The 24,029-nt window shown below is 33.3% G+C and overlaps 1 protein-coding gene across 2 annotated transcripts; it reads right to left on the reverse strand.

Moving 5' to 3' along the window:
* Positions 1–1,671: 1,671 nt before the first annotated feature.
* LOC135843957 (UDP-glucosyltransferase 2-like) lies at positions 1,672–4,335 on the reverse strand. Of its 2 annotated transcripts, none has more exons than XM_065362024.1 (4): positions 3,042–3,285; positions 2,725–2,944; positions 2,132–2,351; positions 1,672–2,014 (listed from the first exon to the last, which is right to left on the reverse strand). In XM_065362024.1, the coding sequence occupies exons 1-4, from the start codon at positions 3,156–3,158 to the stop codon at positions 1,714–1,716; spliced, it is 858 nt and encodes a 285-aa protein (XP_065218096.1). In that variant the 5' UTR covers positions 3,159–3,285; the 3' UTR covers positions 1,672–1,713. The 2 variants fall into 2 exon arrangements, 1 of the variants encoding a protein (XP_065218096.1); XR_010558420.1 differs by lacking the exons at positions 1,672–2,014; positions 2,132–2,351 and adding exons at positions 3,562–3,900; positions 4,037–4,335 and having other exon boundaries at positions 3,042–3,474.
* Between the last annotated feature and the right edge of the window lie 19,694 nt (positions 4,336–24,029).

Below are 24,029 nucleotides of genomic sequence, written 5' to 3' on the forward strand. Positions count from 1 at the left end.
ACAGCTTTTCACACATCTAGTCTTCATTTTCATGTAGGTACATACTTGCATGCATTCAAAATTTTCCCTGAGTGTTTCATTTTTGATTATTTTATAAACTTTACATGAATCTATAATACATAATGTTATATTTGTGTTGGAGATGGGAGTGGAATGTTTTGAAATGATTTATATGAATAGTATTATTGGCAATTTTGACATATTGTTTTAGAGCTAAATAGTTTCTTCTTTCTTGTAGAGGAGTAATTCCAGATTCCTCAGTAAGAGTGATTATAGGGCTGGTTTGGAATGCTCCTAATGACAGATGTAATGCATTGTTGGTGATTGGATTCAATTTTGTTAGGTCATTTTTTGAAGCAGTACATATTGTATAAAATAGATCCATAGTCAATTATTAATTGCAGATGGCTGACATTAAATAGTATAGTACATTACATTACTAGATCAATAAAGTGGGTGATTATGAACGAGTGCAAAGTTACTGCGCGAGTCAAAGACGAGCGCTGTAACATTGCACGAGTTCATAATTACACACTTTATTAATCGTGTAGTGTAAGGTGCTTTACATAATAAACACTCGTAACCTCACCATTATTACACTTCTGTTGTTTAGATGCAAAAAATGTGCGTCTATGAGTGACCAAACTTCACCGGTTAAATTTGTTAAATTTTAAATTACCTATGTCCAAACGTAACGCGTACATAATGACGAGTTTTGCGTCGTTGCCACACAACATTAGGGATATAATATGCACATTATGTACCTGTTTGACCCAACATTAGGTCGCTCATAATGACGTACATTTTGCATCTAGCGACAGAGGTGTAATGATGAGATTACGAGTGTGTATTACGTAAATTTTATTATTGGTTGGTATTAGAGCTGAAAATGGTTACACTACCCGCTAACCGGTATCTGGTTAAAATACCGGCTAAACCCGCCAGTGGTTGTATCAGGTTGATTTGGATATAGATAGTAGCGTATAGTGAGTACAACCCGAATGTTTTTGCACTTGGTCTGCGCACGCACCCCAAAATTTGATAATGCGTAAGTGGGAGGAGTTACACTTTGATACCTGACGTTTGTATGTGTGATTGACGTTTGACATGATTGATGACAATGATGATGTCATGCCAGTACACTGGCTACGCATTCAATGCGCTACTAGTTATATCGTGAACCGGTGCAACATTTTTTCAACTAGCTACCCGCTGCTCGCAATAGCTGGTAGCGAGTTGAAAAAATTTCACACCAGTTCACATTGTCGCTGGTAGCATGTTGTATGCGTAGCAGGTGTACCAGCATGACATCATCATTGTCATCAATCACTGTCAAATGTCAATCACACATACAAACAACAGGTATCAAAGCGTAACTCCTCCCACTTAAGCATTATCAAGTTTTGGGTGCCTGTGCAGACTAAGTGTGAAAACAATCGGGTTGTGCTCGCTATACACTACAATCTGTACCCAAATCAACTCAATACCAGCTACTAGCGGGTTAGACCAGTATTTTAACCAGATACCAATAAGCGGGTAGCATAACCATTTTCAGCTCTGGTATGTACAATCACTAATTGTTTTCGAGTTGAAATGTAAATTTATTTTTTGGTCGAGTATTTATATTTTTAAAGAATAATATTTTTTCTTAATTTGTCTCCAAAAAAAATATATTAAGTATATTATGTATTCTTTGAAATTTCACAAACCAATCTAAAGCTTTTTACCATCAGGTTTATTAGATGTCTTACCACTCTTACTAGGGCAGAAATAGTGATAAAAACTTCTAAAAATTTGATTGATCAGATACAAAATAATGCCTAAAAATAATGCGACAATAAACACAACATCCAATAACAGGTATTGGAATAAGCTCAATCGGGATGCTGGAGTTTTCAAATGAGATGCTCCATTATTCCTGATCACATATTCAGTCCAATACACAACACTTTGTTGCGGTGTCATTGGTCGATCTTTAAACACTGCAGAAACCTTTTGCATAGTATTGTAATACCTAAAAATAAAATAAAAATCCATCAGATAGGATGGATCATTTTTTATTATATTTTTTATTAAGACCTATTATTTAAATTGGTGAGCAATCAAGGAGCATGATTATGTATCATCTTACCTCGTGTCGTTTGTAATTTGATCCAGCGCTTTTAGAACTTTTTCTTTAGTAATGTCGCAGAAATCAAGATGTACTGCAACTCCTAGATTTTCTAGCAGTTCTGCATGGTCTGGTTGATCACAAAATAATGGACAAGCTACCATAGGTGTTGCTGTGTAAAGAGCTTCGTTAGTACCTCCTAAACCACAATGACTGATGAAGGCAATCACGTTTTTGTGTTCTGAAAAAACAAGTTTATTGTCATTATTTGGACAATTTTTGGTTTGGATGTACAATAGAAATATTTCGAATTTTTGATACAATTAGAAAAACTTCAATACATTTACTTGATATATATTTATATTCCAACAATTGGTATTTTGTCTACAAATTAATGTTTATGACTAAAACATTTCATTTTGAATTGGGACAGCTGATTTGATTGCTTTAATATATGTAGCTTTTAGTTTGAGTTATCAAAAAATCGGGGGGGGGGGGAATCTCAAACTAGAAAATAAGAAAGCAACGTTTATACATATTCAAGGGACAAAGTCCACAAAAGTGTGTTCTGTAATTGCATTATGAGGAATACATATTTCAGGGTATTCACTTACTCAAGATATCACGCTGCGGTAACCAATCAAGCAGCATTACATTCTTGGGCTTATTATCGAATTCCTCTTCAAATTTCCATATCACTCTTTGTGGTATTTCAGCGAAAGCATCTCTGAAAGCGTTTTTCATTTCTGAACTCATAGTGGCTGCTTTAACATATGAACCAAATGTGAATAAAATCACTCCATGTTTAGCTTCATCTATAAATTTTTGAATTTTCTAAAAAAAAGTGAAAACAAACTATACAATCACTGAATTAATCTAGTCTACATTTTCAATAAGTAACTATTCAAGAAGTAGGTGTCTATTTATGTACCTTTGGCAAAGGTTTAGTCTCTGTGACATGTATTCCTGCGATATTGATGACATTTGGGTTCGATGGTTTGGGTAAAATGGATTCGTGATTATTATAAAAAATCAAATCAGGTTCCATGTTTTTGATGAAATTTCTCTATCAATGATGGCACAACGAAATTCTTATACCATGCTACTACGATGTGATTCCATACATTTATGATTCGTCCAAAAACGTGATTTAATTTCCAGTTTTGAACTGTCATTTCCTCAGGAATGTATGCGGGATGATTAGGATTATTCATCGCGTAATCAGCATATAGCCAAGTTCTTACGGCTATTGTTCCGATGACTGGGATTTTCATTTTTTCAGCAATTGGTAAAAAACATTTGTACAGAAAACCAATTTCCACGAATAACACATCGTATAACTTCTTATTGGATTTTAAAATTTTCTGAAAAAAAAGAAAATTAACTAAAATACACAGACACACAATCAAATCATATTTTAGGCTACACAAAATTAGGTAAGCCCAACTCACTCGAATTTCTGGTAAATTTATAATTTTGTTGCAATATTGCGCATCACTTTCAATCATCATATCCATTATTGGCATAATGTTTTGGTAAACCCATTCTTGTGGAGTGGAGTTTCCTATGAAAGTTTTTTCTTTCGGAGAAACATCAATTATTGCTGTATAATTTTCGGCAGCAGCTTGTTTGGGAAATGGAGTGATAATAGTGACTTCATGTCCGACTTCTATTAAGCTTTTCATCACAGCATTATCGAATTTAAAATGACTTAGACCGCTGACAGTAAATATGCCTAATATTTTAGCACCTTGGCTAAATTGTGGTTGAAGTGTTAAAGCACAGAGTAGCTAGAAGCAAAAATTATTTAGGTGTTGGTAAATATGTAGGCACTTGAATATCTACGTACTTGTGTAGGTATTTTTACATTCACAACCGATTCATTAGAAAAAGTTAAATTTGAAAAATATACAATAAGTAACTTACATTTAAAAAAATTAATTTCATTTTCACAATTTTTTTTGAACTACTAGACTGAAAGAAAACAGATGTCAAAAATTAGCTGGTCCAATGTTATATCATCCTTTATAAGCATCAATTGTTACAATGAGATACACAAGCGTATACGAGCAAAATGAAGTATTTATGTATGTACTTACTATGTACCTAGACCTACACAAAATGAATAAGTAGGTACTTCAATTTCGTATCTCTAAGCTAATTTTATACCTACTTACTCGTAGACCCACGTAATGTTGGTAGTACCTACATTCAAGCACATTGAATCTAACTTATTAAGTATGTTTATCAAAGTGTGATAAAGTTTGCTTTGTGTTATTTTTGTCTAGATTTTATCAGAATTTATTATGAAGCGAAAATCACCTGATTCTTTTAATTGATCCATATTCAAAAAAAAAAAAAAAAAAAAAACATTGATTAAGATTTGACGTAGTTTTAGATAAGTAAAATAGAATATTATTAAATGTTGGATGCCTAATCATTCATATTCGTAGATACTTTTTTCTAGTACATAGGTGTGAATTTACCTGATTATGAAAAAAAAAAAAAAAATGTTAAATTATAAAGAAATTGCTATCTACTTATTAAAATAACAAACTCTCTACAAAACGATCTCGCCATTAGCATATGATGCGCGCGCAAACAAAAAAAATTTAACGAAGTAGAGACCTACTAACACAATAATCACATGTATAGGTACAGCTGAAACGGTTTGTAGTTTGTACGATTTCATCTTGTTCATTGCGTATTTATATTTCCTGTCAATTAATAAGTAATTTGGTATGTTTAACCACTAAACTAACTGCGATTGAATTTGTCCAATGTATAGCTCGACAGTAGATCATACCTACAAAGTATTCATTAGTCAAATAAGCTGGTAAAAAAATGTTAAAAGCAGCGATGCAAAAAAATGAAAAAATAAATTGAACGAATTTTAATACATTTAAAAAAGATATTACAGTCTTGAAAATCTTGTTTTTTTTTGTGTTTTTTAACGAATGACGACAATATCTGGTACCTACTAAAATAAATTCATTTATGAATTGAGATCAGGGACAAAACTGAAGGTTTGGGGGGGGGGTGCAATCGAAAATTTACCTATCGAAAGCAATTCCATCAGTTGACATTATAGGTAGATAGTATCATGATTGATGAAAAAAATTCATTTTTCATTGTTCAATTTTTAGAAGCCTCAAACATGGAATTTTTTATTTCGTAAAAGAAAAATTGATAGACGAAATAGCTTTGTTTTTGTTTTGATTTGTTTTGTTTTTTTTAATGTGAGAAGTTTGATGTTTTTGGTTTCAAAGTTTTATGGGTAAAAAGACATTTGCGCGAGTTAAAAATAAAATGGCTTGTAATCAATGACCCGTTTAATACGCACACTTGGTCAAAAATTATATCCCTTGATTATGAATTTTGATAGCCTCTTTTTTGCTTTACCCCCCCCCCCCCCGCCCCCGCCCTCTCAAGAGACCCAAACAGAGAATAATCTTCGAATCAAACGAAACAGAGTCGAAAAAGCGCAAAAAATACACCACCAGGATGAATTTGAAAAAAATTCAAAATTAATTGGGTTTTAATTGAAAATTTGAAATTTGGTCAAATTGAGATGAAAGGCTAAAATTTGGTATTTCATTTTGCCCTTTTTTTACGGAATTTTTCCAAAACTGGACAATCTAAAAATGTGCTTAAAGAGGCTCCGAAAATTGATTCAAGAGATCGAAAACGAGGCATTAGGTATGCAAAAAAACCTCAATTTTATTGGTAGATATTTTTTAACAAAAAATAATTCAAGTACATAATATCTACTTATTCAAATTTTTAAAAATTCGTCAAACATCGAAAAATGAAACTCAACATTTTTTATTAAGTCTAAAAATTTTTAAAATTTGCCGACTTCTTCAAAATTTTACAACGGGGGGTGGGGGAGGGTTCTACTCCTCACATTCCTCCTTAGGCAGCTACTTTGGCATAATCTGAATACTTGGAATTTTGGCGTATAAAATCGAGTAGGTAGGTCCCTACAACTAAATTATTATTCATTCCAAGACCGTGGAATTGTGTTTGATGAAAAATTACACACTTCAAAACAAATACTCAAGTTTTCATTTCACCACATTGAGCAATTGAACTGTTCAACACCCACATACTCGAAGTTAGGTGGGAACGTCACGTAAATTTCAACATATTACGAAAACATTAAAGTGCAGCTTTAGGTATGGGACGGGTACCTACTTATCGTAGCATCTACAAATTTATCAAGATTAACTTAAAGTTGTTTCAATACGCGCAACAAGTTGCAATAATTTTATTAGATTACGTTGTTATTTGCTCGTATTAATTTTGTGATTGGCTCAAACCCTCAAAATATTGGTAAAATTCACTCTCGAGTATCGCTAGCTCAGATTAATTGCATGATTCAAGTAATATAAATTTAAAAACGGGAACTTGGGTATGTAGACGAAAATAAATTTCATTTTCAGAAATTTTTGGATCATCAAATTGAAAGAAAATGGACAATAATATTACAGCTCCGCAAATTACACAGTTCGGAGATGAAAAACAAAAATGATCTTTAAAGAAGTAATTTTATTTGAATTCGTGACATGATTTCTTTTTGTAAACCCATTCTAGTAATCGATGTCATTCCACCTAAAAATCAATGCAATTAATTCAACCACCACCATCTAATTAGGTCTTCATTTTATTATCTCCTCTCAGGCGTCTCTGATTTATTTATTGCTGGCGTAGCCAAGTCAACAACTCAACATTTCATTCAATCTTCAGAAAATTGTCGCAGGACTATCAAATAGTTTATGCAAAGAGCCACAATCTAAAACATATTCCAAATAGAATTTAACAAACCAAAAAAAAATCGAGTTCTCGTAATACTGGTTTTATCATACTTACCACAGGAAATTCCGTTCTAGTCAAAGTGAAAAATCCGTTAAAACCCATAGCCGAATTTTGCGAGCTGACTATTTGTAAAAACCTCATCACCTGTTGAAGTTTCAACGATGATGAATCATAATTATTATGCATAAGTAGGTAAGTAAGTATGATTAAAAATGAGTTTGGAAAACTTTCAAATTGAACTTTTTGTGTTTTAGCTATTTTTGCGATTGATTATTTTCCTTAAGTAATCAGTAATCACTTTGTCTAACCGATTGTAACAGTGGAATTTCCAATTTCATGGTATTTTCTTGTAGTAATGCTTCTTTTTGTCGATAGCACACCTGAAATCCGAAAATTGGATGGTAATCATTGGCTTTGGTAACATGTCACTTTTCAGTTGGCTAAATAAACACAGTATTTGGTATTTAGTATGTACTTACTTGGCGATAAACTGAATGTGATGACTCGCAGAGTATCAGAAGGAAACATACAACTATTATTAAGATATTGGAAAAAAACGTAAATGGATAAATGATTTTATACGTGGAGTAATTGATAAGAGCGTAAGAGTATGTTACAATTATTGTCACTACCATGATAAAAACGGATAGAAATAGAAAGGAATGAGCGTCATTGAAACGATTTGCTAAATCACTCAAATTTGACCAAATCGAAATGAGTACGTTCAGTTTATAATTTTCTTTCTTTTCCTTGATAATTTTCTGAAACATTAGTAAATAGGTAAAACCTTGACTTACAAGGGAGGTGCCAAATTCGAACTCAAATGTCTGAACCGGGTAGTGATAGATTGAAAGAGCATACAAAAATATATTCATCACCCGCCGAAATCTCAGGTGCTGAAGTGCATTTTTCGATTTCAGATTAGACCTATTTGGAAAAAAAATCTTTGAGGCAAAAACGAAAAAAAAATCAAAATTTTACCAAACTAACTTAGATAGCTGAAATTTGAGATATGCCTTATTTTTGACCCTCCAAATCGATTGGAACTGGTTTCAAACCGTTTTGATCAGTTTCGGAGCTTTCGGCAGATTTTTGAAAGTAGGTATAAATTTCCAAAAAGGAGCTAAACTAGCTTTGATTTTTAAAAAAATCACCAAAAATCGAAAAAATGTACGTAAGCAATTGAAATTTTGGCTAGTGATAGTAGATCTCGTATATTTCCTCGTGCTCTTTCGATCTAGCTGTGTCCGGTTCAAATTTTTTCCCAACGAGTTCAGGTTCCTCCCTTGTTGGGATAAAAACAATCCTCTTAAAAAATGTTTCATTCGTTTTTTTTTTACTTTTCCCAAGATAAGTATGTCCTCGGATGTTGACCGAAAATATGCGCAGTTTGTGAACCAATACGTCAACAAGGTGTACAATAAGAGGTGACTGTAACTTGAAGCGATGAAATCTAGAGCATCAATAAAGATGAAGGAGTGAAAAATTGCAGCGTAACAACTTCTGAATACCAACCAGCCAATACAAAATAATGTCGCTCTTCTGATGTATTTTCTTTTCCTTGATTTATACGGTGTCCCTGTTATACTTTCATATTTCAACTGTAGATGTAGAATTATTATAGGTGAATCAAATATTTGTCAAATTATTTTCGATGTAGGTGAAAAAAAAATGATGAGAAGTTATTTTTCAGAAAATACGTGTGCCTACCACATTATTTTGCCATTAAGCTTATTACCTGAAGAATTTCCCAAGTGTCCCAATAATCTTGCATTTGCTTATTTCTATTCAACATCATTAATGGAACCGATATACTGAAAAATTCAAAGATTATTTCTGGAAACTTGCCAACCAATGTAATTATATTCATGTTGCTTTCATCAGCTAAGATTTTAATTGTTTCGCTTCCATAGTGAGTATTGTACAATATGCACGCAACAATTGCTATTGAGAAAGCTATCTTTGATGACAATATACTGGGAATGCTATCTGCAAATCAAGTGTTTATAAAAAGGTAATATTTGTTTGTTTGTTTTTTATTTTGATTATTGTTTAGAAAAAGAAAAATGCTCACCTACACCTACCTTTTGGTTTTATATTAAAGGGCATGGCGCACACAATTTTCATCATAAACAGCGTTGGTTTCATCGCTTTTAAATATTCGTTATTCTCAGATTCGTACATTTCTTAGAGCTGTTTTGAAAAATTGATTAAAAAGTGAACATTTTGAGTTTTTCACCTAGGCCTAATATGAAATTTAAGTATGTACATTTCACGTTACCATTTATAAAGTCTGAATATTTAATGAAAATATCGAGTTTGAAACATTTGTCGCGTGATTTTAAGCAGATATTTTTTGGGATAGGCCTATCATTATTTTTCATTACAAAGTACTTAGGTACAATTGTACGTATTAACTTTCAAACAACTCGCGTGATTCAATGTGTCAATAACTAATGGGTACAAAAAGATTCGAGCGGATTTAAAATAAATGATCAAAATGTTATCTCTGGTGTACAAACTTCCTGCACAAATTTTTGACGTCCACACCACCCCTTCCGGAGATATTGCCTTCCATACACCAAAACTTCAATAATTTGTATCCTTGTTGGAAAAATGTAGCGAGGGGGGGGGGGTGTCTTTAGCAATTTTGTCAAGTTTTTGATCTGTAGATAAGATACCAGTATAAGCCACAACTCGATTTTTGGCTGCCCAAATTAATTTCCACATCTTTTGAAGAAATTTTAAAACTCTACAGAAATTTAAAATGACGCTTGAAGCTCCGGAATCGCTCGAAATGGTGAAATTCAGTTTCAGAAGGTCGATTTTTGACAAGATAAAGCCGTTTGTGCAATTTTCAAAACTTTCCTGTGAACAAAAAGTTTTTAGTTTTTGAAGGTAATATTCGGGTCAAAAAAAAACACTTGAGGTGTCCGCCTGGAAATCGGTTCAAATGTGGATAAATGCTTTAAATGAGTTGAGGGTGAGCTGTAATTCGATTTTTAGGTGCCCAACTTGATTTTCACGTCACCTTCTGAAAATTGGGCCAAAAATGGTGAAATTTGGTTTGGGGGAGTTGATATTAGTTTCAGGACTAATTTCCATTTTTTTTTTTACAGAGTACAAATTTTTTTGGGGGGGAGGGGGAGAGAGGAATGCATACATTTTTGAAAGTGGTCGATTTTGAATTTTTAAAAATTCGCTTGATATGAGGAAATATGCCTTCATCGCCTTAGCAATGATCAAATTAATCATCACCCTATTGAGGATTAATAGAATACCTCCCTTAAACTGCAAGTATGGTAATGTGATAACTCCTACTACATCGCTACTCCTACTACTATGTTTTTATGACAATTCAATGTCATCGATATCCGCGGCAAGCGCATCGAACGATGCACCTACGACTATAAATAGAGCAACACGGCCACGAGCCAAACTAGTTGCATTTATAATGAGTTGTATTTTCCAGTAAGTTGCATTTCCAAATGAAACAGATCTTAGATTCGGCAAACGCGCGAGCCGGTTCTTGGTCACTATGTGTACTTATGAATGTTAGCAGCGGATGAATACCCATTACAGGGATGCTCATCCCCTATTTCTCCGATGTCACCCACTTTATCAAGTGGATAATTCTGTTTCGTTTGTGATTAAAATAATCGATCGTATTTAATCGCGTCTACTTTGGGTATTTCTCCGATCCTGCCGACCATCGGAAATACTTCTCGTCTGAAAGGGTACCTCGTGTAATACATTTCTGCCGACGTTGTCTATTATTAGGGACACCCGCGAAAGAGGCAGAAAACATGGACAGTATGCAGGGTTGTTGCGGATCACGGAAATTTGATCCGAATCACGGATCACGAATCATTGAGAAATTTGTGATCCGGATCACGGATCAAAGATCTTCCGGGAAATTGTGATCCGGATCACGAATCACGAATCACTCCAGAAAAAAGTGATCCGGATCAAATTTCACGGATCGTTTTTCGTATCATTTCACGGAAATTGTACTGGGTACTAAATTGGTTTTTTTAAATTGAAGATTGAACAAAAACGTGAAAAAACGAAATAGTCTCATTTTATTTTCAAAAAATTTGCAATAACACATTATACAGGGGTGGGAAAAAGTCAGCCTCAGCTTGAAAATTTGCAGAAATTGAAAAATGAAATTTTTACATATCAAAAAATTTTAGTTTTTTGTCAATAAATCAAAAACTAAGCATCCTACAGAAAAACTAATAAGATCATGTCGATTGGAAATTTAATTCTCTACAATTTTGGTCATGTGTAATTTTTTCGTAGGACGCTTCCTTTCGCCTCCAGATTGACTTTTATGAAACACAGTGTGCAAATTTTTCAAAAAATAATTTTCAAAAAGTTTTACTTGCGGTTTTTTGTCAAAAAATCAAAAACTAGGCATCCTAGCGATAAACCAATGACATTACGTCGATTTTACTTACATCAATATCCAACAAATTGAGTTCAACTCCATTAATTTTTAATAAAATCGAATTTTCAAAGCAAAAACATGCAGCAATGCAGCATTACTGGTGAAAAAAAAGGATCCGTGAAAAAATGATCTGCGGAAAATTTTGAATCGGATCATAGATCACGAATCCTTGTGGAATAATGATCCGGATCACGGATCACGATTCCTACTGCAGAAAATGATCCGGATCACGGATACAGATCACTCAAATGTGATCCGGATCATGATCCGGATCACGTAATGATCCGGATCACAACAACCCTGACAGTATGTGTACCTGGTGAGTAAGTCACCATTTATTCCGAAATTGTGTACAGTTTCAAGGGTATGTAATTACCACTTTTTATCCATTAAAGTAAGTATATTAATTATAGTCTAATTCATTAACGCGAGTTGTAAAGTAGAAGCCAGAGCTTTTATTTATTATAAAATGACCCTACAGTTATTTTATACTCTATGACCTTTTGATGTGTATTTTTTAATATTATTTCTGTTTAAGAATAAACATATTAACACTCTTGTGTATATGATATGACTTTCATTGGTGATTAGAGATTATTGCTGTGAAGAATGAGTAGTATGACTGAAACCTCTCCAAGTATTGAGCTATCCTGGGCAAGGTAAATATTCCCTACCTAAGGGAATATTTCTAAACTCAACCACGTAAATAGGAATTCAGATAATTTCCCTCTTATCAAGTTATGCCAAATCTCACTCTATCACGCTAAAAGTTGAAAAATTAATTGGTCTTGCTTTTTGGTTCCATTTGAGATGGCTTAGCACACATTATTTCTATCATACAAAGTGTTAGTTTAATTGTTTTCAAATATGTTCCTATTCGTGCTCCAATTTTAAAATCATAGGAAGAAGATTAGATCGAAAAAAAATGAACTAAAAGTTTTGTTTCAGTCATTTAATCTGCAGAATGCACGTACGTATACGTAGGTAATTAAAATGCAATTAAGTAGTTTTTACGTTGGTGGTTTCTGAAAATTTTCGAGTGACACCATTTTGGAAGGACAGAAAAGTTTGACATGACAGAAAAACTTTCATGATTCATTTTCAAAAGCCTCTTTTCTTCTGTTTAAAAAATTGATTCATTTGACAGGATCACAATGACTGTTTTTGTTGCTCATTAAAATTTCCAACGATGTTATACTCGATGAGATATAGCTGCATTTGATAAGAATCACGCCTCAGGTCTTCAATAACTTCTATTCGTGTATCTTTCTGACTGTGACTGTAAATGATTCATCAAACGAATTGTCGCTTTAAACTTCATAAAATTGTCGCAGAACTATTAAATAATTTAAACAAATAGCCACTATCTGAAACATAATCAAAATCCAGTATCAACGAATGAATATTAAGTAATTTTTGAAAGAAACTCTGACTTCATACCACAGGAAATTTCATTCGAGTCAGATTGAAAAACCCGTTGAAACTGATGGCAGCATTTTGCGAATATATTGTTTGTAAGAATCGCACTACCTGTTGAACTTTCATTGATGGGATATTTTTACAACAAAATAAGTGCGTACTGTTTACCGATAGGTACTTACTAACCGATTGCAAAACAGGTATTTCCATTTTCATTGTGTTTTCCTGTAGTAATGCTTCTTTTTGACGCTGACACATCTGAATTCAGGAAACAATTTCACACTTAATTATTCATTTTAAAACTCGAAAACCAGTTTAAAGTGCAGGGAAATGAAACAGTTTGACGATCTGAACGAAATTTTGTCCACAATGTGTGCTCAGAGTGTTTTCATTTTTTTGAAAATTCAAAATTTTGAAATGGAAGGGCAAGTGCCCTTTGTAAAGTTGTACATTTTTAGCCATAATTTATAGCACAACTTTTTGAGAAAAAAAACGCTCTCACAAAGTGACCTATTTCTAAAACTGAAACAATTGTGGCCAAAGTGTATTATTTTTTTTAAATAAATTTTTCATCGGTTCTTCCAAATTTTTGAAAATTTTGATGCATGGTAACTTCTTGAGCTCAAGCAAAAATTTAAAAAATTTGTCGATGAGATCAAAATTTTGTTCTATTTGACAGTAAATACTGAAAAATTCATTTTAAAATTAAGTGTAGGTAAACGAACATACATTCAAGTACTATTTATACTTACTTGATGGTAAACTGAATGTGACGTTTCGCTGAGTATTAAAAGAAAACTTGCGAATATCATTAGAATATTCGTAAAATGTGAATATGGAAACCAGCCTTCGTACTCTGAATAATGTAGAAGAGCGTGAGAGAATGCGACAATTATTGTTATATTCATCAAGAAAATAATCATGAATAAAAAGGAATGGGCTTCGTTGAAACAATTTGTTAAATCGTTCAAGTTGGACCAAATTGCAACAAGCTTGTTCAGTTTCCAGTGTTCTCTCTTTTCAGCAATAATTTTCTGAAACATTTCATAAATTATTCTAAGAACTAGGTAAGTCTAAGTACATAGAATCAGTTTAGTGGGTGCTTTTTTTTTTTACTTTTCCCAAAATGAGTATGTCCTCAGATGTTGACCGAATATATGCGCAATTTGTCAACCAGTATGTTAGTATGGTATGTATTAGGGTATGACTGTAAGCAGTTGCGATGAAATCAAAAACATCGTCGAAGATGAAGTAGTGAAATAATGCAGCATAACATGTTCTCATTGCTAACCAGGAAATGCAGACTAGGGTTGATATTGCAATGTATCTCCTTTTTCTTGATATGTATGGTGTTCCTGTTATATTTTCATATTTCAACTGCAATGTCACAAATGAGTATCCACTTACTACATACCTATCTACCCTTGATAAAAATGAATCATAGGTTTTTTTTTAGGTAGGTACTTACCTGAAGAATTTGCCACGTCTTCCAATAATTTTGCATTTCTTCATTCCTATTTAACATTATCAATGGAACTGCTAAACTAAAACATTCGAATATTATATCTGGACCTTTGGCTACCAGTGTTATTATGTTCAGGTTGTTCACATCGATAAGTAATTCGATTGTTTCAGTTCCATAAACCTTATGGTACATTAAACATGCCACAATTGCTGCGAAGGAAACCATCTTTGATGATAAGAAGATAGGGATGCCATCTAGAATTATGGAGTTGGTTTAAGACACGAAGATATTGGATACAGAAGCAAATCTACAATCTACATAATACATATTATTTACCTACTTACTACCATGAAAAGATAAAAGGAAACACCTTACTTTGCGATCTCCAATAGAATGGCATTGCACACATTATTTTCATCATGTAAAGTATCGGTTTCATCGCTTTTATGTATTCGTTATTTTTATATTCATGCATTTTTTTTTTTGCAACTGCTTCAACAAATGGAGGGAAAACACTGAAGTGATTCAAGTACATATCTTATTAAATGTTACGATTTCATGTTATTTCCTAATCCCTTCCCCGGAAAAAGAATAAAAATGGGGTAATTAATTGAAAAAAAAATCTGTCACGTGATTTAAAACATTTACTCAGCCAGGTTCCTTTTTTTCAGACACCATTGCGTGCTCGAATATACTCGTACGTAGATAAGTGTTCCGTAACTAGATACCATATGTTTAGGCCAATCAAGCAGCTTGCAGCAGGTCTCAAATAATACTCGCCTTGGAGGCTTCTACCCAAAAAGTAAATAAATTTTTTGACACGAATTTATTTTAAATGTTTCATTTTCTAGCCTGAATCCTTCTGACTAAGTCATTTTAAAGAAAACGCCTCCCTACGCCGACCAAGCAATTTTGATCTTCATGACGTGAAGAGTCTCCTAATAAGTTGAAGAAATCAAAAAAATGAAATTGGAAATTGTTTTCTTCAATTTTAATAATTTCATGTGTCAATAAGGGCTCCTTTTTCAAGAAAAACTTCTCTTAGTCTCCAAAGTCCTGTTGGCAAGCTTAACTCGTCAAATTACAAAAATGAACCAAACCCAAGGATTAGAATATGATAACTTTAGTTGTAGGTACGTATGTATTAATTTTTTTTCAAAGTTTTTAAAGGAAGCATGTTCCACTTTTTCGTCACGTGAGAGGGGATAGGTCAACACTATAAAATAGTGCTTTTCTGATAGAAATGGACCAAATCCAAGGTTTAGAATGTAAAAACGTAAACTTTTCATTTTTAAAAAAATTTTTGAAACCTGTTGGGTGAAGGAAGGAGACTTCCAGCCCGACTCAATTTTATTTACAATTCCAGAGAAATTTTTCTCAAAACTTTAGGATATGGGACCAGATAAAAATTGAGACAACTATTTTCATTAAGTAAATACATATAAAATGAAGTACACCAGGAAGGGGCAGTTCTGTTATGTTCTTCGGTTTTTTAACTTGTCACCGTAAGAAGTGTTCACAGACCTTGAAAAACCTGAAAGTATAATAATTTTAAAAAGTCATGAATTTGACAAAGTGTTGTTGAACATCAAAAAATTGCTGAAAAATGCTCTCCATTTCTCTCAAAGATTTAGAATTCTTCATAGAAAATTCGCTTTTCTTCAAAATAACTCGAATCTGTGATAGAAACTTGATTTTCTGAACCCAAAAAAGTTCCAAGGGGGGAGGAAGATTTGAGAAATACCCTTAATGCTTAAAAGTGAGTTTTTTTGGGAGAAGAGGGATTAAATCTGAGAAAGGTTGTGCCAAAAATTCAACCTACTCATGCATGTTTGATTTGGGGGTTTTGTGAGGTGCTCTGTTAAAAAAAAGGCGTATTCACTAGAGGAGATTGTCTTTTGACTCTTTTTTATAGAAAATTTGAGGCTGGGAAGATTCGATAAAAATTTGAGGGAGGACCTCAAAAGACTTGGAAAAAAACTTTGGATCCTTGATTTGAAGCGTCACTTTTCTACCGGGATTTTAAGGTCGTCTGTCCTCCTGTATGGCCTCTTAAGGTCATTGTTCCATGTTTCTGGACTCTTGAGGTCACTGATCCACCCGTCTGGCTTTCTAAGGTCGTCTGTCTGCTTGCCTGACCTATTAAGGTTGTTGACCAATCTGTCTGGCTTCTCAAGGTCGTATTATTTCCTGTCTGGCCTCTTTATGACCCGCCTGTCCGGGCTCTCGTGGTCACTGATCTACCTGTCCAGCTTTCTAAGGTCGCATTTCTTCCTGCCTGACCAATCAAGGTCATTGACCTGTCACGATGACTTCTCAAGTTCGTCTGTCTCACTGATTACCTTCTCAAGGTCATTGACTCGTCTATCTGTCCTCTTAGTCACTGATATATCTATCTAGCCTTTCATGGGCATCTGTTTGCCTGTTTGACCTCTCAAGGTTGTCTGTGTGCCTGTCTGGCTTCCCATATACATTTTTTATAAAAATTTCGACGAACTTACGAAGCGAAATATACATGGTTTGAGATTTTATTATCTTATTGGAAATAATGTTTTACAAATAAGAACAGTTATGCATTAGGTAGGTTCATGCGATTGAAAATGTTTATTGCGTGATTTCAAGTATTTAACCAAACGTTTACCATTACCTATTAAGCCTACCTACTTGTCATGATAGATTACATTTTGTTGTTGCTTTTTTTGTTTCAGGTGAGTACGAATTTTCACTGCGAATATACTGACAATGGGAAGTAGAATACGTTTCCGTGTCATCCACGTATAGGTATGTAGATGCCCACGTATGAGAGTAAGTCATCATCATTCTATGATTCATTGGAACTGTCGCAAGACTATCAGATAATTTAGACAAAGAGATACGATCTGAAACATATTATAAGTAATTTTAAAATCACACTTTCATTCATGGCCAGAAAAAAAAATATTTTTCAAATGATTGTCAATTCTTACTACGGGAAGTTCCATTCGATTCAATGTGAAAAATCCGTTGAAATTCATTCCTGGATTTTGAGACCATACTGTTTGTAAAAATCGCACCACCTGCCAAATTAACGAAAGTTGAAAATCAATAATTAGTCAAACTATTTTGAGAAAAATTTACTCTAAAAATAATTAATTTTTTAATTTATTAGGTGTTAAAATTTTTAAAAAATAGGTACTTGAAAAAATTAGTGTTAACATTTGTTTTGAAATGATTTTTGATAATCCCAAAAAATAATTTGTCGGATCTCGTCTGCTTTTTTGTGCAGTTGAGAGAATTTAGTGTTTTGTTAGAAGAATTATATTTTTATCAAGTCGTTTTGAAGCTAATAAAACAGATCATTTTTGAGCAAAATTGAATAAGCAGAATGATCATTGCTAGATTTCAGATGATGCACTCGTCATTCATACTTACTGGTCTCAGCATTTCTGTTTCCATTTCTGTCATATTTTCTTGTAATAAAACCTCCTTTTGTTTATGATTGATCTGAATTCAAAAATTATAAGTATGAAAAATAAATTGTGGTTCAAGAGAAAAACCACATAAATGATAAAATAGAAGTCGTGTTTACTTGATAAAAGACCAAATGTGCTGCTTCGCAGAATATGAAAAGAAAGGTCGCACATGCTGTTAACAAACTACTGAACAATGTAAATGGATAGACGATTTTATATATGGAATAATTTAAAAGAGCGTAAGCGTATGTAAGAACACAAAGGAATATCGTCACAAGAAACGTTGCAAATAAGTACGAATGAGCTTGGTTAAAACTATTTGTCAAATCATTCAAATTCAACCAAAGTGAGATGAGTTTGTTCAATTTTTGAGTTTCTTTCTTCTCTGCGATGATTTTCTGAAAAAATTTACACTCATAGATTGAAAAAATTTCCTGATGATAATTAAATAGATAATAAGGTCAACTTTCTTTACTTTTCCTATTATGTGGATGTCTTCTGACATTGACCAAAAGTACGCGCAATTTGTGAGCCAGTACGTAGGTGTAACATAAATTAAGAGAAACAGGTAAGCATACATGATGAAATCAAAAACACTGAAAAAGATTTCGTAGTGGAACACTGCGGCGTAAAGAGTTCTTATTGTTAACCAAGCAATACACAATAGTACAGCTGTTTTGACGAATTTTCTTTTTCTTGATACGAATGGTTTTTCTGTTAAATCTTCATACTTTGACTGTTGATATTATTGGTAAATTATAAATACATCATTAATACCCTTAATTTGGAATAAATTGTGATAATATTAATTTTTGAGAAGATATACCGTACCTACCTGAAATTTTTCCCACGTTTTCCAGTAGTCCTGCATTTCCTTATTTCTATTCCACATTAGTAAAGGAATCGCCAAAGCAAACAATTCTAAGGCTATTTCTGGACCTACTTTGGCCACCAATGTTGGTGCATTCATATTGTTCTTATCAATTACTACACCAATCAAGTAACCTAAATTATGTATGTGGAAAGTTACACATACAGCGAGTGCTATTAAGGAAACTAGCTTTGATGATATGAAATTCGGAATATTGTCTGAAATCAAAATTTATCAGTGTGAGTGTCCAGTAAGATTTATGTAGGTATGTACCTATTTTATCATTTTTTCTATAAAAACACCTTACTCTGTGATTTTATCCAAAATGGCAAAACACAAATCATTTTCACTACATAAAGCATAGGGCTCAGTGTTACCAAGTATTCATTATTTTTTAATTCACACATTTTTAAACTGCCAATGTTTGCCAAATTTACAAATGAAAATAAGTAATAATATTTAAACAAATTATTTAAAGTAAAGTTTGTTTATATTTTTATGCGTAAAAGTTCCATTTGATTTGTATGAAGGTTAAAAAAAAAAAAAAATAGGTACCTAATTGGGAATTAATCTGTTGCGTGATTGTAGGATTTAAAAGCAAAGTAGTAGGTACGTAGGTAGTCATTATCTTTTTTTTTATCATGGTCCCACAATTTATTACATGACTCACGTGCATGATCAACACCTAAATTATTCTAAATTTTGAATTTATAATAGTAATCTCGTAGATTGTAATTTTCCATCACTCCAGCAAAAAAAAAAGAATGACCCTCATCACCTCAAGTGTTGAAAATATGACTGGTTTCCAGAAATGTCTGGAAGAGGTTAGCGCAAAATAATATGGTTTGTTCATAAATAAAGCAAACCTGGCAATACCAATGATGACTTATGGAAGCGAGGTATGGGCACTGAAGAAATCTGGTAAGTAAAAGAAGAATAACGGCTGCGGAGTTGAAGCTCATGAGGAAAACGGCAGGGGTGACTCTCAGAGACCGAGTCCCATCTGAGAAAATAACATCAGATCTCGTAGTGATGCCAGTCATGAAGAAGATAAAACAGTATAGGAAAGATTGGAGAAATCATGTCAAAAGGATTGAGGAAACAAGATCACCAAAACAGGTCCTCCAATATACACCAACGGGGAAAAGAAGCAGAGGGAGACTAAGGAGGAAACTCACTGATACCTCAGGCTCATCCTCAACAGGTTCCACACTGAAGCAGACAGGCCAACAGGCCTACCGCTTATAAGGAAACGACAATGAGGACAAAGATTGTGATTGTGAATCAGCCCGAGAACAACTTGTCTGAAATCCAGGAAATTGAGGGAATTGAAGTGATGAATCGATTCATGTACAATGGAGGCAGTGAAGCCGAGATAAAACGCAGAATGCAAATCACACACAACGCCATGTTGCCATGTTGCGCCTAAAAATGATATGATTTGATGCAGCAGTGGCGCTTGGTGGTGTAGTGGGATGAGCCACAGCTTTCTGAACAAGAGGTCGTGGGTTCAAATCCCGCTAGAGACGCAAGCATTAACGTGTAATGTATCTCTATTGTAGTGCATTTAACATCTATTACACGTTAAGCTCCGAGCACCAGTACAGAAGAGGTAACAGAAATGCATTTAATCTGTTGCCAGTATCTAAAAAGCTGTAACTGGTTTGGGCACCTATAGGTAGCTGATTACTGAACTCAGGGTTGTAAAAACACGGCTAGCAATGTATCAGCTACTCTATAGATAGCGTAGAAAGCAATGGGAAACTACTACGTGTTAGCTCAAAAATGTTGATTCCCTAGAATAATCGTTGTGGCATAGGCATTTGCCTCACCCTGTTAGGGTACCACTTAATGCGATTTCCAATGTCCTGTAAAGGATATGGAACCATGACAACGACGATGCAGCAGTGAGCAAGACAGTGAAGATAATGCTATGGTTTTCTCAGTTTTTCTCTACGTGTCAGAAACCTGGACAGTATGCGAGGGAGACAGGAGAAAAATTGATGCGCTTGAGATGTGGTGTTGAAGGAGAATGCTTTGGATCACATGGACGGTGAAGAGGACTAATGTGTCTGCCCTAGGGGAAGTTGGTGTCCAGAAGAGGTTGTTGGCAGTGGTACTTAGCCAAATCCTCAAATACAGTAAAAGCCTCTTAATGTTTTAATGTTTGACCCAGCCTGATTTAATAACATTAAGCAACTCATCACAAACCAATTGAAAAAAAGTGAATTTTTGTCAGAAATTTTTACATGATCAATTTTATACTAAATGAGGTAGTCATTGAATTAAAATTTCGCAAAAATTGTGAGAAAAAGTGTTGAAAATAGGTTGAAACGTCAAAAAGTTATGAAAAAAGTATTAAAAATGATGTCAATCACAATGGGTGAAAAAGTGTTGAAAACATAAAAACAGAAAAACTGTATAAAAATGCGAAAAACACATTTAAATCAGTTAAAAGTTATAATATTATACGATGCTTTAATTACAATAACTGATGGTATTTCAATGTAATGAGATATAAAAGATCAGGACCAAATGATTTTAATAACATAAAGCGATTTATAACATTAACCATTATAATAATGAGCGTCGTTCACTGTTCTTTTGGCATGTCATAAGGGCAGATGCGATGGAGTCCCTTTTCATTCAAGGCAAGGTAGAATGACTAATGAGCAAGAGGGTGTGGATGCTCTCCAATAAGATGGTCAGACTCCATCTGGAAGGCCATTGAACTCAGCTTCCCAGCATGTGTCTGGAGCACCCAAAACAGATGCATGGAGGGAGCTGTTGTATCATGTTGCGGAAGCAGCGACCGTAGCATCATATTAATCATGATACCACCTTAGGGGTAAAACGGCATCAAGAAGAAGAATTTTTAAACAATTTTTTTGAAATTAATATTAGATAGGTAGCGTTATGATCAGACTTCATAATCTTGAAAAAAAAATGAACTTTGTGTAGATCGCAACCTTGTGAAGGCTGTTCTCAATTGCCATGTTTGAGAGCATCTTTAGGGTGTATAGTTCACTGGGAAGAATACTGAACAAGCACAGTAGCCAAAAACATTGAATTTCACCATCACAAACAACTAAAAAACCGCAATGATTCACAGATTTCAAACTATTGGTATAAAACAAAGTGAAATCACTAAGCAAGAAAACCATTGATTACTTGAGCAGTAAGTTGAGAGTATTCAAGTAACACTACCTATTAAATGCAGAGATGTTGCAATTCTCAGGCTATAAGAATCACAGTTCCTGAAGCTGTGATCCAGTGCTTTTTAGTTTTTTACTATAGAATCAGGCGTTTGCAGTTCCTTATATGAGTGGGAACCTCGGTTCTCCTCAGAGTTCTCTTTGCAGTTTCCAATTTTTTTTTTCAACAAATTTCAAAACAAACCAATTTTGAACACAGAACAAAAAAAATCCTTATTTTTTTCAGTTCTGGAACTACTAATTGGAGTAAAAATTAAGGAAATCCATTAAAATAAATTTAATTAGATTAGCTCAGCCTAGAAGATTTTAGGAACTGCAATTTCAAAGTACCACAAATTGTGTTTTGTAATTCTATTGATGATAGAGCCCTTTAACCTCATCTTCATGTTCGAAGCATAGGGTAAAAGTAAATTGGAAAAATTGGAAAAACAAATAGAATCTTAATACTGGTAAAATAAGTACTTAGGTAGTAGGTACCTATTGTATTGATGTAAAAATTCAATTTAAAAATTTGCTTCGTAATATCTTACCAATTCACTCCATGATTTAGTTGTTATCTTGACTATTTTTAAAAATGTAAAATCATATCAATTTTTTTTAGAACTTTCCTGAATGAAATTATTCATTTAAGGAAGTTGTAGTACATACATAATCCAAAGTTCTAATAACATCTAGGTAGGCTTTTTTGTAGTCACAGTACATTCACATTGTTTCTACAGAGAAAATGGTGACTCATAGATGAACAAAATGGATAAATTCCAAAATTGATAATCAGGCATATAAATAAACAAATATACGAATGACCAAATAAATCAAGTGTAGAACTGTAGATAGTATACTTAACAAGTAAAAAATTACGGAAAAATAACATTGAAAAAAAAATTAAATTGGGACTTTTCTTATAACTACAAAGAATTTATACCTAATTTTTGAAAATTGTTTTGATTGGAATCCTTTTTTTGAAAAATAAATTAGAGAAAACGACGTATCAAAATATATTCGTTTATTTCATCATAATTCGTAATAGAAAATGACATTCACTCGTACCTACTTGATTTAAGTAATCAATCTTTCAAAAATATTAAAATTCGATTTAAGTAGTCCAATTTGATGCTTTATGCTTTAATTCACTGATCAGAAAATTGGCGAAGAATTATCAAGTAGTTGATTGAGAGAGTGAGAATCTGGAACCCAAAACAAAAATATAATTTTAAAAAAATAACAAAATCAAAATTCCTAGGTCAAAATTGAAATTTCCCAATTACTCGTACAAATTCCGTACCATTGGAAATTCTGCTCGCTTCAGGGTGAAAAATCCATTAAACTGCATGCTTGGATTTCGTAAGCTTACTGTGTGCAAAAATCGTGATATCTGTAAATGAAATTGGGAATCAAAAAGAATAATTCGATATGTTATTCAATATGATTATTCGTGATTTTATGAGGTACCGATTTCAGCATAGAGGTTTCTATTTTCATTGTATTTTTTTGAAGCAATGACTCCTTTTGACGAAAATTCATCTGAATAAAAAATTTAAAAATTCATTTATACAAATTATGAAATTTTACACGATTCATTCAATTACCTATATAGGCACCGTTTCTTACTTGATAATGAACTGAATGCGCTGATTCGCACATTATGAGAAGGAAAATCATAAACATCGATAAAAAATTGATGTAGACTGTGTAAGGATATACGATTTTATAAGTTGAGTAATGCAGGAGGGCATATATGTAGGTGATAAAGGAAATGACTATCAACATAAAGAATGTTAGGTAAATAAAAGAATGAGCCTCGTTGAAATTATTCATTAAATCGCATAAGTTCAACCATACTGAAATAAGTTTGTTCAATTTGAAATAGTCTTTCTTCTCGTTGATGATTTTCTGAAAATTTTAGAGCGAATATGAGCTGGAAGTTCATCAATATTTTCATAGGGGCATATCTACCTTCTCTAAAATGAGGATGTCTTCTGATATGGAACTGAAATATGCGCAATTGGTGTACCAGTAGATGGATATCACGTATACTGTGAAGAACAGATAGTCATTCACGAGGTACCCTAAGAAACCATCGAAGACATGGTAATAAAACCACGCAGAGTAAAAACTTCTCCATGCTAACCATAAAATACAAATTAGAGCTGATATTTTTACGTGTTTTCTTCTTCTTGATACGAATCGTATTCCAGTTATGTTTTCATATTTTGACTGTGAAGTGTA

This window comes from Planococcus citri, chromosome 4 (genome assembly GCF_950023065.1).
Source record: "Planococcus citri chromosome 4, ihPlaCitr1.1, whole genome shotgun sequence".
NCBI classification, from domain to species: domain Eukaryota; kingdom Metazoa; phylum Arthropoda; class Insecta; order Hemiptera; family Pseudococcidae; genus Planococcus; species Planococcus citri.